At 49.6% G+C, this 14231-nt stretch overlaps 1 protein-coding gene across 1 annotated transcript in view; it reads left to right on the forward strand.

The window, feature by feature from the left end:
• IRAK1 (interleukin 1 receptor associated kinase 1) overlaps window positions 1–14231 on the forward strand; it is a 71916-nt gene that overhangs the window by 24172 nt on the left and 33513 nt on the right. The window contains exons 5-7 of the mRNA XM_060253064.1: window positions 6040–6149; window positions 10692–10859; window positions 12768–12832. Of these exons, the coding sequence (XP_060109047.1) occupies window positions 6040–6149; window positions 10692–10859; window positions 12768–12832 (343 nt within the window). The remainder of the gene's footprint in view (window positions 1–6039; window positions 6150–10691; window positions 10860–12767; window positions 12833–14231) is intronic.

Genomic DNA, 14231 nt, shown 5'->3' on the forward strand with positions numbered 1-14231 from the left:
TTCCAGCAGGTGCAAGTGGAGGAGTGGGGAATCAAACCCGGTTCTCCCAGATAAGAGAGCTCTGGCTGAACCAAGGCCATTCCAGCAGGTGCGAGTGGAGGAGTGGGGAATCAAACCCAGTTCTCCCAGATAAGAGAGCTCTGGCTGAACCAAGGCCATTCCAGCAGGTGCAAGTGGAGGAGTGGGGAATCAAACCCGGTTCTCCCAGATAAGAGAGCTCTGGCTGAACCAAGGCCATTCCAGCAAGTGCAAGTGGAGGAGTGGGGAATCAAACCCAGTTCTCCCAGAAGAGTCCATGCACTTAACCACCACACCAAACTGGCTCTCAGGCTCAAACTGCATGATCTTTGAATTAAGCCCTACATCTGTGCGGGTTCTGTGTGAAAATTGACAGCTGTTGGCTGGGCTTTGAAGCACTCCTGTTCTTCAGTAAACCCGTGCAGCTGCATTTAATGATGTTTATCCGAGTAAACATGGAAGCCGTTTAATGGCTCCATATTAGCTTTTATTGCCTTTTATTCATCCTTTAATTGATCTGGACTCCCTTGAGTTATTTGTTTAGGAAAGGAAGCGTGTAACTTTTAAAGGGATAACTACGCTCACCCGTCTTCTTAAATTACGGTTTGTATTCAGCCAGGGCACAGAAGCCCGCAGAATTTACTAGCTTCTCGCAACGTTTTTTATTAGCCTAACCTGTCCCTGCACGCAAATCAACGGCGGCAGTTCTATGACCTGGGATGGAAGAAGGGGGAGGGAAAAATCCCACCCATAATTCTTATCCGTGGTACCAGAAAATCTTTCCTTGTTCCCCTGGAGGCAGTTTTTCCTCCCATCAGATGACCAAAGGGCCGTTTCCCTCCTTTTTTTTTTTACAATATTTATGTAGTGCCATGGAGCATTATAGTGTGTGATGCTGCAGCCCAAACCCATTCTTGCTTTTAAAGGGCTCGTGGCCTAAATGTGGAGAGCGAGAAAGAGGATGGAAAGAAGGACAAGCAACGAGAGGGGAACCCAAGCACTTTCGCCGGTGGAATAAAGGGAACCTCCATAGCCAGAGGCAGTCGTCCTCTGAATCCCATGCCCAGGAGGCAACATCAAGGAAGGGCTCGGCCTCTATGCCCTATTGTTGGATTTACAGAGGAACTGGGTGGACGTTGTGTAAGACGGGATGCTGGACTAGATGAACCCCCACTGGTCTGATCCAGCAGGGCTCTTCTGAGGTTCTTATCGGGGAAGATCTTGGCCTCTGTTGTTGGCCCTCCAGAGGAACTGGTTGGCCACTGTATGAGACAGGATTCTGGATGAGATGGACCATGGGTCTGACCCAACAGGGCTCTTCTTATGTAGGTCTTGGCCTCTGTGTCTTGTTGTTGGCCCTCCCGAGGAACTGGCTGGCCACTGTGATACAGGATGCTGGACTAGAGGGTCCACTGGGCTGATCCAGTAGGGCTCTCTGCCCTGTGATTGGACCTTTGGAAGAAATGGTTGTCCTCTGTCTGAGGCAGGATGCTAGAGTAGGTGGACCACTGGTGTGATCCAGCCAGGAAGGCCTCGACCTATCTGCCGTATTGTTGGCTGTCCAGACGGAGTTGTTGGCCACTGTGTGAGACAGGATGCTGGACTAGATGGACCCTTGCTGGTCTGATCCAGTGGGGCTCTTCTGATGTTCTTCTCAGGGGAAGGCCATAACCTCTCTGCCTTGTTGCTGGCCCTCCAGAGGAACTGGTTGGCCACTGTGTGAGACAGGATGCTGGACTAGATGGACCCTCCCTGGTCTGACACAGCACTGCTCTTCTGGTGTTCTTATGGTGCTGCATAAATAATAAAGACGGAGAAATAGCCATCTAGTCATTTGCGGCAAGCAAAATTTGCTTTCAGGAGAGCAAGGAGGAATTTGGAGGATGCCAAAATGGAGACCCAGGTTCGAATCCCTACGCTGCTTGCAGAATGACTGTGATTATTCCAAAAGGTATAGCCTGATTGACAGAGCAGAGGAGGGAGGTGTGGAATGGAGAAAAAGGATTCTAACCTGCCAAGATGGGCAGAAGGTAGTTGTGGGAAGCAGAGAAAAAAGAGTGTGGATGAGGGGACTTTATGAGGAAGATAACAAAAAAAAAGGCTCCCTAGCACAAGGGATTAATGTGGTTCTCTGAAAGATTCTGTGTGGGTTACCTGTACCTAAGAAGGGGCCAGACTGGAGAATACAAAACATCCACCTCACATGAGAGGGGACCAGCGTTCCCTCTAAGCTGTGGAGTTTTATGAGCAAAAAATTTACTTTGTGAGCTACTGGCGCTGAAGTTGTGAGTTACTGCATCAATTAGTTTGCTCTGGGACTATTTTTCCTGAGCTAAGACAAAAATGTGTGAGCCTGAGGCTAAAAAACTGTGAGCTAGCTCACACTAACGCAGCTTAGAGGCAACACTGTAGGGGACGTATTATGGACCCTGAGAGAGGGGAGGGCTCACAGAAAAGTGGGAATAACAGGCTAACGTCTACCTAACATTCTCTATTATAAATAGCCTGTCATTTATATTCAGCTGAAGTATCTGATAGAAACCATACACTTTCACCTTGTTCTCTATACATAAAGTTTTGGCGTGCCCTTGAATTTCCCTCTGTTGAATATCTCTGTTCAGAGCTGCTCCAAAGAAACTACCATCTTCTGCTGGTAGAAGTTCCAGTGACCTCAACTTAACACTCTCTCAGCTCAGCCTACCTCTCAGGGGTTTTGCGAGGATAAAATGGAGGAGGGGGAGAGTGACATAAGCCGCTTAGAGCCCACACTGGGGAGGAAAGCGGGGTGCGAATGAGGTAAATAAATTATGAGGTAAATAAATCAATCAATGAGGTAAATAAATACATGCATACATAATATGAGGTAAATAAAATAAATAAAAGCTGGAGAGAGAGAATTCCAGCTCTCAGCCCCACCCACCTCACAGGAGGGGGAGGAAGGTAAAGGAGATTGTGAGCCACTCTAAGATTTGGAGTGGAGGGCAGGATATAAGTCCAATATCATCATCACCATCATTATCATTGTCTTTTTCTCCATCCCAGGTGGATGCTGTCAGGTCTAACAGTCAAAGGCTTTGTAGAAAAAGCGGGCATTGGGTTACAAAGCTGATATTCCACCTCTCGGTTTACGTTTAAGGTGCAATTTACAATAATAGCATATTGGACTTTAAAAAGAAGAAGAAAAAAACCTTGGTGAATGGCTGGCCTTGCCTGCAATCTGCCCTGCTGGTGAATCCAAATTAAAAAGGCTTTTAAGGAGTATTGCACTTCTGCAGTAATGGGAGGCATAAAGTTGCGTTGCTTTTGTTCTTTTAATTTTAAAACGACGGGTTGGAGGAACAGGACGCTGTTGGACGTTAAGATCTCCTTATTTTCCTAAAGGTGTCTGCAAGAGCAGATGATATGAACAAGATACCACTTATACCATTTTCTATTATTAGTCGTCTTTCTCGTTCTAAAAGCACACCTATAGTGTAGCTTGCTGTCCCTTTCTTCTCCTCAGACGTGTACGCTGGAGGTAACTCAACTAATTTTTTGATCTAATAGTTATGCTCCCCCAACCCCACTTTGTCCAGAACAGTTTCTGCTTTTGGGGGGGGAGGGCACAGTGGGAGGGCTTCTAGTGTCCTGGCCCCACTGATGGACTTTCTGATGGCACCTGATTTTTTTGGTCACTGTGTGACATGAGTGTTGGACTGGATGGGCCATTGGCCTGATCCAATATGGCTTCTCTTATGTTCATGCTTTTCAACCAGAATTGACTCCCAGAGCCATTCTGAGAAATTGGGGGAAAAATACACTAATAAAGAAATGGAAGATCATTTCAAAAAAAAAAGTATGTGAGGGGGAAGCGTCTCAGAGTATGCCTCTCAGACATACAACTTCATTGGGAGGGAATTATGTGACAGGAAAAAGAAAAAGGAAGGCACTCACCTCAGGGGGGAGTGAGTTTCGGGATACCTTAGAGGCTAGCAGATTGAAACACAGGCTTCTCCCGTGGAGTGCTGTGAACTGGTAATTTGCTGTACATATATTCCTCTCTTCTCTCTTCCTGCCCCTCCCCAAAATGTGAGGGAGCTGTTCCTTTTTTTAATTTTAATAAGAGAATAGTGGAATGCCATTTTGATATTGTGCTTCAAGGGCCAGTTCAGAGGCAGAAACCAAGAATAATTCTCTCCGCAAGCCTCAAGCAAAGTTGTTATAAGTGGGGGTAGGATACTGTCTCTGGGGTTCTGGGGGCAAGGGAGAAACTGGTTTCTAAGGAATCACACCAGGCCACTTTGAAGTGTGGTTAGTTGACTTTTAAAAGAGCTGCTTCGTAAGAAGAGAGCTCCAGGATACCAGAGCTGCTGTTTATAGTCTGTGTTGAAGAGGCGAAAAGAATTCTTTACCTGATTCCCTGCCAAGAAAAGCCGAGTTCTGCAACTTGGATGAATTTAGGAACACAAGCCTTTTTTCAAATGCTGACTGTTTTCTCAGTGGGGAAGAGCCAAACAGTATACCAGGAAGACATCCGAGCCGCTGGAGAGTCTGTGTCTCTCCATCCGTCTGCACAGACGTCTGAAATATTCCACGTATTGCCAACATGCTTTTAGCGCCATCTTGGCGGCCTCAAGGACTCCTAAGAACATAAGAGAAACCTTGTTGGATCAGGCCAAGGACCCATCTGGTCCAACTCTCTGTGTCACACATCTGCCAAAACCCAGGGGTCAGCAGGAGGTCCACCAGCAGGGCCAGAACTCCAGAAGGCTTCCCACTGTACCTTCACAAGCACCAACAATACAGAGCATCACTGCCCCAGACATAAAAATGTAAGAGAAGCCATGTTGGATCAGGCCAATGGCCCATCCAGTCCAACACTCATCCAGTGTCACACAGTGGCCAAAGAACCCAAGTGCCATCAGGAGGTCCACCAGTGGGGACAATGGTCCATCTGGTCCAACACTTTGTGTCACACAGTGGCGAGAACCTCAGGGGCCATCAGGAGGTCCACCAATTTGGTGTAGTGGTTAAGTGTGTGGACTCTTGTCTGTGAGAACTGGGTCTTATTCCCCACTCCTCCACTTGCAGCTGCTGGAATGGCTTTGGGTCAGCTATAGCTCTCACAAGAGTTGTCCTTGAAAGAGCAGCGTCTGTCAGAGCTCTCTCAGCCCCACCTACCTCACAAGGTGTCTGTTGTAGGGGAAGAAGATAAAGGAGATTGTAAACCTCTCTGAGACTGCTTCAGAGAGAAGGGTGGGGTATAAATCTATGATCTTCTTCAGTGGGGCCAGAACTCCAGAAGCCCTCCCACATTTGCCTTCCAAGCACGAAGTTATGCAGAGCATCACTGCCCCAAACAGAGCTCCATCGATGCCCTGTGGCTAAGAGCCACTGATGGCCCTCTGCTCCAGATGTTCTTCCAATCCCGTCTTGAAGCCGTCAATGCTTGTAGCCGCTACCACCTCCTGTGGCAGTGAATTCCATGTGTTAACCACCCTTTGTCCATTCTAACCCAACTGCTCAGCAATTTCATTGAGTGTCCTCGAGTTCTTGTGAGAGAGGGAGAAAAGTACTTCTTTCTCTACTTTTTCTAACACATACATACTTTTGTAAACCTCTGTCATGTCGCTCAAACCTGGTTTTTTCATTGAAGGTGAAAACGTCAGGTTTTCAGGAGAGTGAATTGTGCGCCCATCCTGTACCTCCGGGGTGGTCCACCCAAACCAGGTAGAAGCACTTCAGCATGCTGCATGAATAGTTCCCAACACTCACAGCTGTGTCGCTAATTCCCAACAAATCGCAAATTGCTTGGGATATAGAATTTATTCCAAGTGACCCTTGTTCAAATTGGTTCGTTGGGGTTGGAATGGGACAAGGGAGTCTTTCCAGCGTCTTCTGTCGAATTTTTGAAATATTTTGTATGCTTGCCATTTATTTTTTTTTGTTCCTCTGCCACCATCCCTAGACACCCAACACTGAAACGCTTGCTTTGTTATCTCTGTTGTAATGGAATTCCTCTTCCTTTTGTCCCACCTACAGAACTCCCCTGCCCGTCACGCTCTCTGCCAGACCCCTCTCGTAGCAGCCGCCTCAGCAGCAACGTCCGAAGCAGCTCACCTTTACCTCCTCCGGCCCACCTCAAGGAACAGGTACAGACCTAGTGGGAATGTGGAACGGTCTGGTAGAGCTCGATCTTCGATGCTAAGCAGGGTCAGTACTTGGATGGAAGGCCATCGAGGAAGACTTCGCCAGGAGAGCCAGTTTGGTGTAGTGGTGAAGTGTGCGGACTCTTATCTGGGAGAACTGGGTTTGATTCCCCACTCCTCCACTTGCACCTGCTGGAATGGCCTTGGGTCAGCCATAGCTCTGGCAGGAGTTGTTCTTGAAAGGGCAGCTGCTGTGAGAGCCCTCTCCAGCCCCACCCACCTCACAGGGTCTCTGTTGTGGGGGAGGAAGGTAAAGGAGATTGTGAGCCGCTCTGAGACTCTTCGGAGTGGAGGGCGGGATATAAACCCAATATCTTCATCTACCTCACAGGGTGTCTGTTGTGCGGGGGAGAAGATATAGGAGATTGTGAGCCACTCTGAGACTCTTCAGAGTGGAGGGCGGGATATAAATCCAATATCTTCATCTACCTCACAGGGTGTCTGTTGTGGGAGGGGGGGGAGAAGATATAGGAGATTGTGAGCCACTCTGAGACTCTTCGGAGTGGAGGGCAGGATATAAATCCAATATCTTCATTTATTTATTTATTCGAGATTTATATCCCGCCCTTCCCACGAATGGCTCAGGGCGGCTTCCAACAATTAATCAAACATAAAATTTAAACAATTTCAAGTATAAAACAATTAAATATTTAAACAGTTAAAACCTTAAAAACAGAATATTTCAATTTCCTGTAAACAGATGGCTGGCCAGTTACATCGAGTTGTGGTCCTAGCTAAGTATAGGCTAGCCGGAAGAGGGTCGTCTTACAGGCCCTGCGGAACTGCACCAAGTCCCGCAGGGCCCTCACCTCTTCCGGCAGCTGATTCCACCATACGGGGGCCATAATGGAGAAAGCCCTTTATCTGGTGGCTTTCAAACGGGCTTCTTTTGGCCCGGGGATAGTGAGGAGATTTTGTGTTCCTGACCTCAGTGCTCTCTGGGGAACATGTGGGGAGAGATGGTCCTTCAGGTAGGCAGGTCCCAGGCCATATAGGGCTTTAAAGGTAATAACCAGCACCTTGTACCGGACTCGGTATATCACTGGAAGCCAGTGCAGAGTCCGGAGACCCGGCCGGATGTGTCCCCACTTTGGGAGACCCAATAGTAGCCGGGCCGCGGCATTCTGCACCAGCTGCAGTTTCCGGGTCCGAGACAAGGGCTGCCCCATGTAGAGGGCATTGCAGTAGTCCAACCTCGAGGTGACCGTAGCGTGGATCACTGTTGCTAGGTCGTCGCGCTCCAGAAAGGGGGCCAGCTGCCTTGCCCGCCTAAGATGAAAAAATGCAGACTTGGCAGCGGCTGCTATCTGAGCCTCCATCTTTAAGGAAGGCTCCAATAGCACCCCCAAGCTCTTGACCCTGTCCGCCGCCATCAGCGGCGCACCATCAAAAGCCGGCAAGGGGATCCCCCTCCCCGGGCCGCGGCGACCCAAGCAAAGGACCTCTGTCTTCGTAGGATTTAGCTTCAGCCCGCTTCATCTACCTCATAGGGTGTCTGTTGTGGGGGAGGAAGGGAAAGGAGATTGTGAGCCTCTCTGAGACTCTTCGGAGTGGAGGGCGGGATATAAATCCAATATCTTCATCTACCTCACAGGGTGTCTGTTGTGGGGGAAGAAGGTAAAGGAGACTGTGAACTGCTCTGAGACTCTTCAGAGTGGAGGGCGGGATATAAATCCAATATCTTCATCTACCTCACAGGGTGTCTGTTGTGGGGGAAGAAGGTAAAGGAGACTGTGAACTGCTCTGAGACTCTTCAGAGTGGAGGGCGGGATATAAATCCAATATCTTCATCTACCTCATAGGGTGTCTGTTGTGGGGGAGGAAGGGAAAGGAGATTGTGAGCCGCTCTGAGACTCTTCGGAGTGGAGGGTGGGATATAAATCCAATATCTTCATCTACCTCATAGGGTGTCTGTTGTGAGGGAAGAAGGTAAAGGAGACTGTGAACTGCTCTGAGACTCTTCGGAGTGGAGGGCGGGATATAAATCCAATATCTTCATCTACCTCATAGGGTGTCTGTTGTGGGGGAGGAAGGGAAAGGAGATTGTGAGCCGCTCTGAGACTCTTCGGAGTGGAGGGCGGGATATAAATCCAATATCTTCATCTACCTCATAGGGTGTCTGTTGTGGGGGAGGAAGGGAAAGGAGATTGTGAACCGCTCTGAGACTCTTCGGAGTGGAGGGCGGGATATAAATCCAATATCATCTTCTTCTTCTCTCACTTGGCTTGAAAGCCCTCTGCTGGGGTCACCAGATGTCGGTGGCAACTTGACAGTCACCAATGTTCCCTCTAAGCTGTGGAGTCTTGTGAGCAAAAGCCCTACTTCGCAAGCCACTGGCATTAAAGTTGTGAGCAAGTGCTTTGGCCGCTGCTTGAATTAGTTTGCTCTGAGGCATTTTTGTCTTTGCTCAGGAAAGATGGCACCAGAGCAATGTTCCCTCTAAGCTGCAGAGTCTTGTGAGCAAAAATTCTACTTTGTGAGCTCCTGGCATTAAAGCTGTGAGCTACTTCATAAATTAGTGTGCTCTGGGGTCATCCTTCCTGAGCTAAGACAAAAGTGTGTGAGCTGGAGGCTAAAAATCTGTGAGCTTTTGTTTTAGCTCAGGAAGGATAACCCCAGAGCACACTAATGTATGCAATAGCTCCCAACTTTAATGCCAGGAGCTCACAAAGTAGAATTTTTACTCACAAGACTCCACACTTCCACTTCACTTGTGGTTTACAGAGAACACCAAGACAGTAGGGTGCCCCCTTGCTGCTGAATTTCTTGTCTTCCATTCACTCCGTTCTGGGCCTGCTCTACGTGGTGACTTCCTCCTCCTCCTCTCTGTGCTGTTGTCAGTTCAGTATTGATTTTGGAACTCTGCTGGCTCTTCACCTGAGCTTCCTTCCGCTCTCTGACATGGCCTTTTGTTTCCTGCCTAAAAGACGTCTAAGCACTTGCAGTCTAATTCTTCCAAGATCAAATTGTTTTCTGTTTCATTTCCTCTCCTTTGCCTGTTCTTGATAACTCTGGATTAAGTTTGCTGTCTTCTCTGGCTCAGGAGGTCGGCCGTATTTCCACACACTTCCCATCTAATATCCCCGCTTCCTCTGTCCCTGCTGCTTCTCACTTTTGTAATATTTCCAACGTTCAGTTTGCACTCTCTGGAGTCAAATACAGTCTCTGCTGCGGACCGTTAGAACATAAGAATGGGATCAGACTGGTGATCCGTCTAGTCCAGCATCCTGTCTCACACTGCAACCAATCCGTTACTTTGGAGGGCCAACCACAGGGCAGAGAGGCCGAGGCCTTCCCCTGAGAAGAACATCAGAAGAGCCCTGCTGGGTCAGACCAGTGAGGGTCCATCTAGTCCAGCCTCCTGTCTCACACAGTGGCCCAGCCAGTTCCTCTGGAGGGCCAATAACAGGGCAGAGAGGCCGAGGCCTTCCCCTGAGAGGAACATCAGAAGAGCCCTGCTGGATCAGACCAGGGAGGGTCCATCTAGTCCAGCATCCTGTCACACACAGGGGCCAACCAGTTCCTCTGGAGGGCCAGAGAAGCCAAGGCCTTCATGCTGGATCACACCAACAGCCAGTCTAGTTCAGCATTCTGGCTCACACGGTGGCCACTCAGTTCCTCTGGAGGGCCAACAACAGGGCAGAGAGGCCGAGGCCTTCCCCTGAGAAGAACATCAGAAGAGCTCCGCTGTGTCAGACCAGGGAGGGTCCATCTAGTCCAGCATCCTGTCTCACACAGTAGCCAACCAGTTCCTCTGGAGGGCCAACAATAGGGCAGAGAGGCCGAGGCCTTCCCCTGAGAAGAACATCAGAAGAGCTCTGCTGGGTCAGACCAGTGAGGGTCCCTCTAGTCCAGCATCTTGTCTCACACAGTGGCCAACCAGTTCCTCTGGAGGGCCAACAACAGGGCAGAGAGGCTGAGGCCTTCCCCTGAGAAGAACATAAGAAGAGCCCTGCTGGATCAGACCAGGGAGAGTCCATCTAGTCCAGCCTCCTGTCTCACACAGGGGCCAGCCAGTTCCTCTGGAGGGCCAACAACAGGGCACAGAGGCCGAGGCCTTCATAATATCAGAAAGAGCCCTGCTGGATCAGACCAGCAGTCCATCTAGTCCTACCAAGAAGTTGGTAGGCAGGTAGTTTATATCTACTCAGGCAGGTGAGGTAGGGCTGAGTCATTATCTTGTGGGAGCTTCCAGGGCTGTGACATGGGCTCCCACAAGACAATGACTCAGCCCTACCCCACCTGCCTGAGTAGATATAAATTACCTGCCTACCAACTTCTTCTCAGTTTGACCCAGAGAGAACTCCAGTTTCCTTGGTTACACCTCTGAGGATGCCAGTCACAGTTGCCAGCGAAACGTCAGGTCTCACAATGCCAAGACCATGGCCACACAGCCCAGGAAATCTACAACCAATGGACTCTGGCTGTGAAAGCCTTCAACAACTTATAATTCTGGTTCTCCCCCTCCCTCTTTTCTCCATCAAGACCTGCGATTCCCTGTCCCCGACCTGCCCCTTCTCCTGGCCTCTGAAGGAACTGCTCCAGGCCACGGGGAACTTCTCTGAGCATCTGAAGATCGGCGAAGGTGGCTTCGGCTGCGTCTACCAGGCCCGGCTTCGCAATACTGATTACGCCATCAAACGGCTCAAGGAGGTACAATCCAGTGGGTAAGGGCGGGGTATGGGCTTCTGGCTTGCAGCCCTTCATGCTCAGCCTCCTGTCTGCCTGTTCCATGTCTTCCTTGTCCCCTTCCCAGCTGAGCTCTGGAAGGAAGGAGGATCACAGCTAGGTGGCATAAGGACATAAGAACGTAAGAGAAGCCATGTTGGATCAGGCCAGTGGCCCATCCAGTCCAACACTCTGTGTCACATAAGAACATAAGAGAAGCCATGCTGGATCAGGCCAGTGGCCCCTCCAGTCCAACACTCTGTGTCACATAAGAACATAAGAGAAGCCCTGTTGGATCAGGCCAATGGCCCCTCCAGTCCAACACTCTGTGTCACATAAGAACATAAGAGAACCCATGTTGGATCAGGCCAGTGGCCCCTCCAGTTCAACACTCTGTGTCACATAAAACATAAGAGAAGCCATGCTGGATCAGGCCAGTGGCCCATCCAGTCCAACAATCTGTGTCACATAAGAACATAAGAGAAGCCATGTTGGATCAGGCCAATGGTCCATCCAGTCCAACACTCTGTGTCACACAGTGGCCAAAAAACTCCCAAGTGCCATCAGGAGGTCCACCAGTGGGGCCAGGACACTAGAAGCTTTCCCACTCTTTCCCCCCAAGCACCAAGAATATAGAGCATCCCTTGCTCCAGACAGAGAGTTCCAACAATACGCTGTGGCTAATAGCCACTGGTGGACTTCTGCTCCAGATGTTGATCCAATCCCCTCTTGAAGCTGGCTATACTTGCAGCAGGAAGGATGTGCTCTGCATGGCTGCGGATTTCATTCTTGGCAGCTCTGGCTGACGAGCCTTCAGACAGCAGGGCTAGGCTAAACATCTGCTTGAAGCGCTGGAGTTTTGTAACCGGCCAGCGGTATAGTAGCAAGCACTAGGAGCCCCGTGGCGCAGAGTGGTCACGCTGCAGTCCTGAAGTCCAAGCTCTCTGCTCATGACCTGAGTTGGATCCCAGCAGAAGCTGGGTTCAGGTAGCCGGCTCCAGGTGTCCTCAGCCTTCCATCCTTCCGAGGTTGGTAAAACGAGGACCCAGCTTGCTGGGGGGAAAGTGTAGATGACTGAGGAAGGCAATGGCAAACCACCCCGTAAAAAGTCTGCCAAGAAAACGTCCTGATGTGACGTCACCCCATGGGTCAGTAATGACTTGGTGCTTGCACAGGGGACTTCCGTTACCTTTTTATTTATTTTATTCAGTTTATATCCTTGATATAAATTGGCTCAGGGTGGCTTTACACACCCATGTAAACACATGGAACATAAAACCGCATTAAAATAGAAAAAGATACAGAAAACATAAAAACATGAAACCCTTTCAGGTGCTATAATGATCTTTACATTTTCTATTTGTATAGGATTTTATAGTAGCAGGCGACGTTCCTTCTAAGCTGCAGGGGTCTTGTGAGCAAAAAATTCTACTTTGTGAGCTGCTGGCATCGAAGTTGGGAGCTATTGGCATTAAAGCTGTGAGCCGCTGCCTAAATGAGTGTGCTCTGGGGGGTGTTATCCTTCCTGAGCTAAGACAAAAAAATGTGCGAGCTGGAAGTTAAAAAGCTGTAAGGTAGCTCATGCTAGCTTAGAGGGGGCACTGGTGGCAGCAGCTCAAACCAAGATAACTTTGCTGAATCTCCCCGTTGCTCTCTGCCTGTTGATCCTGGAGAGCCGCTGCCAGTCTGAGTAGGCAATACTGGTTCAGTATCAGGCAGCTTCAGGTGTATTCAGGCTTCAGAGCCCAACGCTCAGTCCTGGCTGTTCCCCTCTACCCAGAATGCAAGCGCTCCATCCTTTCCCAGTCCAAGCCCCATTCGTTGTGCTGATGGGAAACGCCTTCCCGATGTCGACTTACCGACACACTTCTTCTTTTTGCTTTAATTGGACAGGAAGCAGAACTGGATTGGACAGTGATAAAGAACAGTTTTGTCACGGAAGTGGAGAAACTCTCCCGGTAAGAACAGCAAAGCTTGCCCTGGCTCGGGAGGGACTGGGGGATCTTCTCTCATATGTTTTGTCTTGGGAATTAAGAAGAAGAATTGCCGATTCATATCCCACCTTCTCTCTGAATGGGAGACTCAGAGCGGCTCACAATCTCCTTTCCCTTCCTCCTCCACAACAGACACCCTGTGAGGTAGATGAAGATATTGGATTTATACCCCGCCCTCCACTCCGAAGAGCGGCTCACAGTCTCCTTTCCCTTCCTCCCCCACAACAGACACCCTGTGAGGTAGATGAAGATATTGGATTTATATCCCGCCCTCCATTCCGAAGAGTCTCAGAGCGGCTCACAATCTCCTTTCCCTTCCTCCCCCACAACAAACACCCTGTGAGGTAGATGAAGATATTGGATTTATATCCCGCCCTCCACTCCGAAGAGTCTCAGAGCGGCTCACAATCTCCTTTATCTTCCTCCCCCACAACAGACACCCTTTGAGGTGGGTGGGGCTGAGAGGGCTCTCACAGCAGCTGCCCTTTCAAGGCAACCTCTGCCAGAGCTATGGCTGACCCAAGGCCATTCCAGCAGCTGCAAGTGGAGGAGTGGAGAATCAAACCCTGTGAGGTGGGTGGGGCTGAGAGGGCTCTCACAGCAGCTGCCCTTTCAAGGACAGAGTCTCAGAGCAGTCTACAATCTCCTTTCCCTTCCTCCTCCACAACAGACATCCTGTGAGGTGGGTGGGGCTGAGAGGGCTCTCCCAGAAGCTGCCCCTTCAAGGACAACCTCTGCCAGAGCTAAGGCTGACCCAAGGCCATTCCAGCAGCTGCAAGTGGAGAAGTGGGTAATCAAACCCGATTCTCCCAGATAAGATTCCGCACACTGAACCACTACACCAAACTGGCTCAGGAAGGGATACATTTAGCAAAAAATGCTATGGCTGACCCACTATACCTGACAACAGAAGAAGAAAGAAGAAGACTGTAGATTTATACCCCGCCCTTCTCTCTGAATCAGAGACTCAGAGCAGCTTACAGTCTCCTATATCTTCTCCCCCCACAACAGACACCCTGTGAGATGGGTGGGGCTGAGAGGGCTCTCACAGCAGCTGGCCTTTCAAAGACAACTCCTGCGAGAGCTATGGCTTACCTAAGACCTAAGGGCTTTTTTTTTTTTTAGCAGGAACGCAGTTCCGGCTGGCTTGGTGTCAGGGGGTGTTGCGACTCAGGGGGGTCTTACCAATTGCTGCCGCCACTCTGGGTTAAGGGCTCCCTTTGAGAAGGCCCAGAGTACCTTCTCAAGCCCTTCCAGGCCTTCTTTAGCTTAATAGGCGGGGGAACAACAGAAAAAAAAAGTTCATTTAAAAAATCAATCAGTGCAATATAACAAAAAAGGTGCATTAACCAGTAAAAAGGGT

Source organism: Heteronotia binoei, chromosome 13, assembly GCF_032191835.1.
Source record: "Heteronotia binoei isolate CCM8104 ecotype False Entrance Well chromosome 13, APGP_CSIRO_Hbin_v1, whole genome shotgun sequence".
Lineage (NCBI taxonomy): Eukaryota > Metazoa > Chordata > Lepidosauria > Squamata > Gekkonidae > Heteronotia > Heteronotia binoei.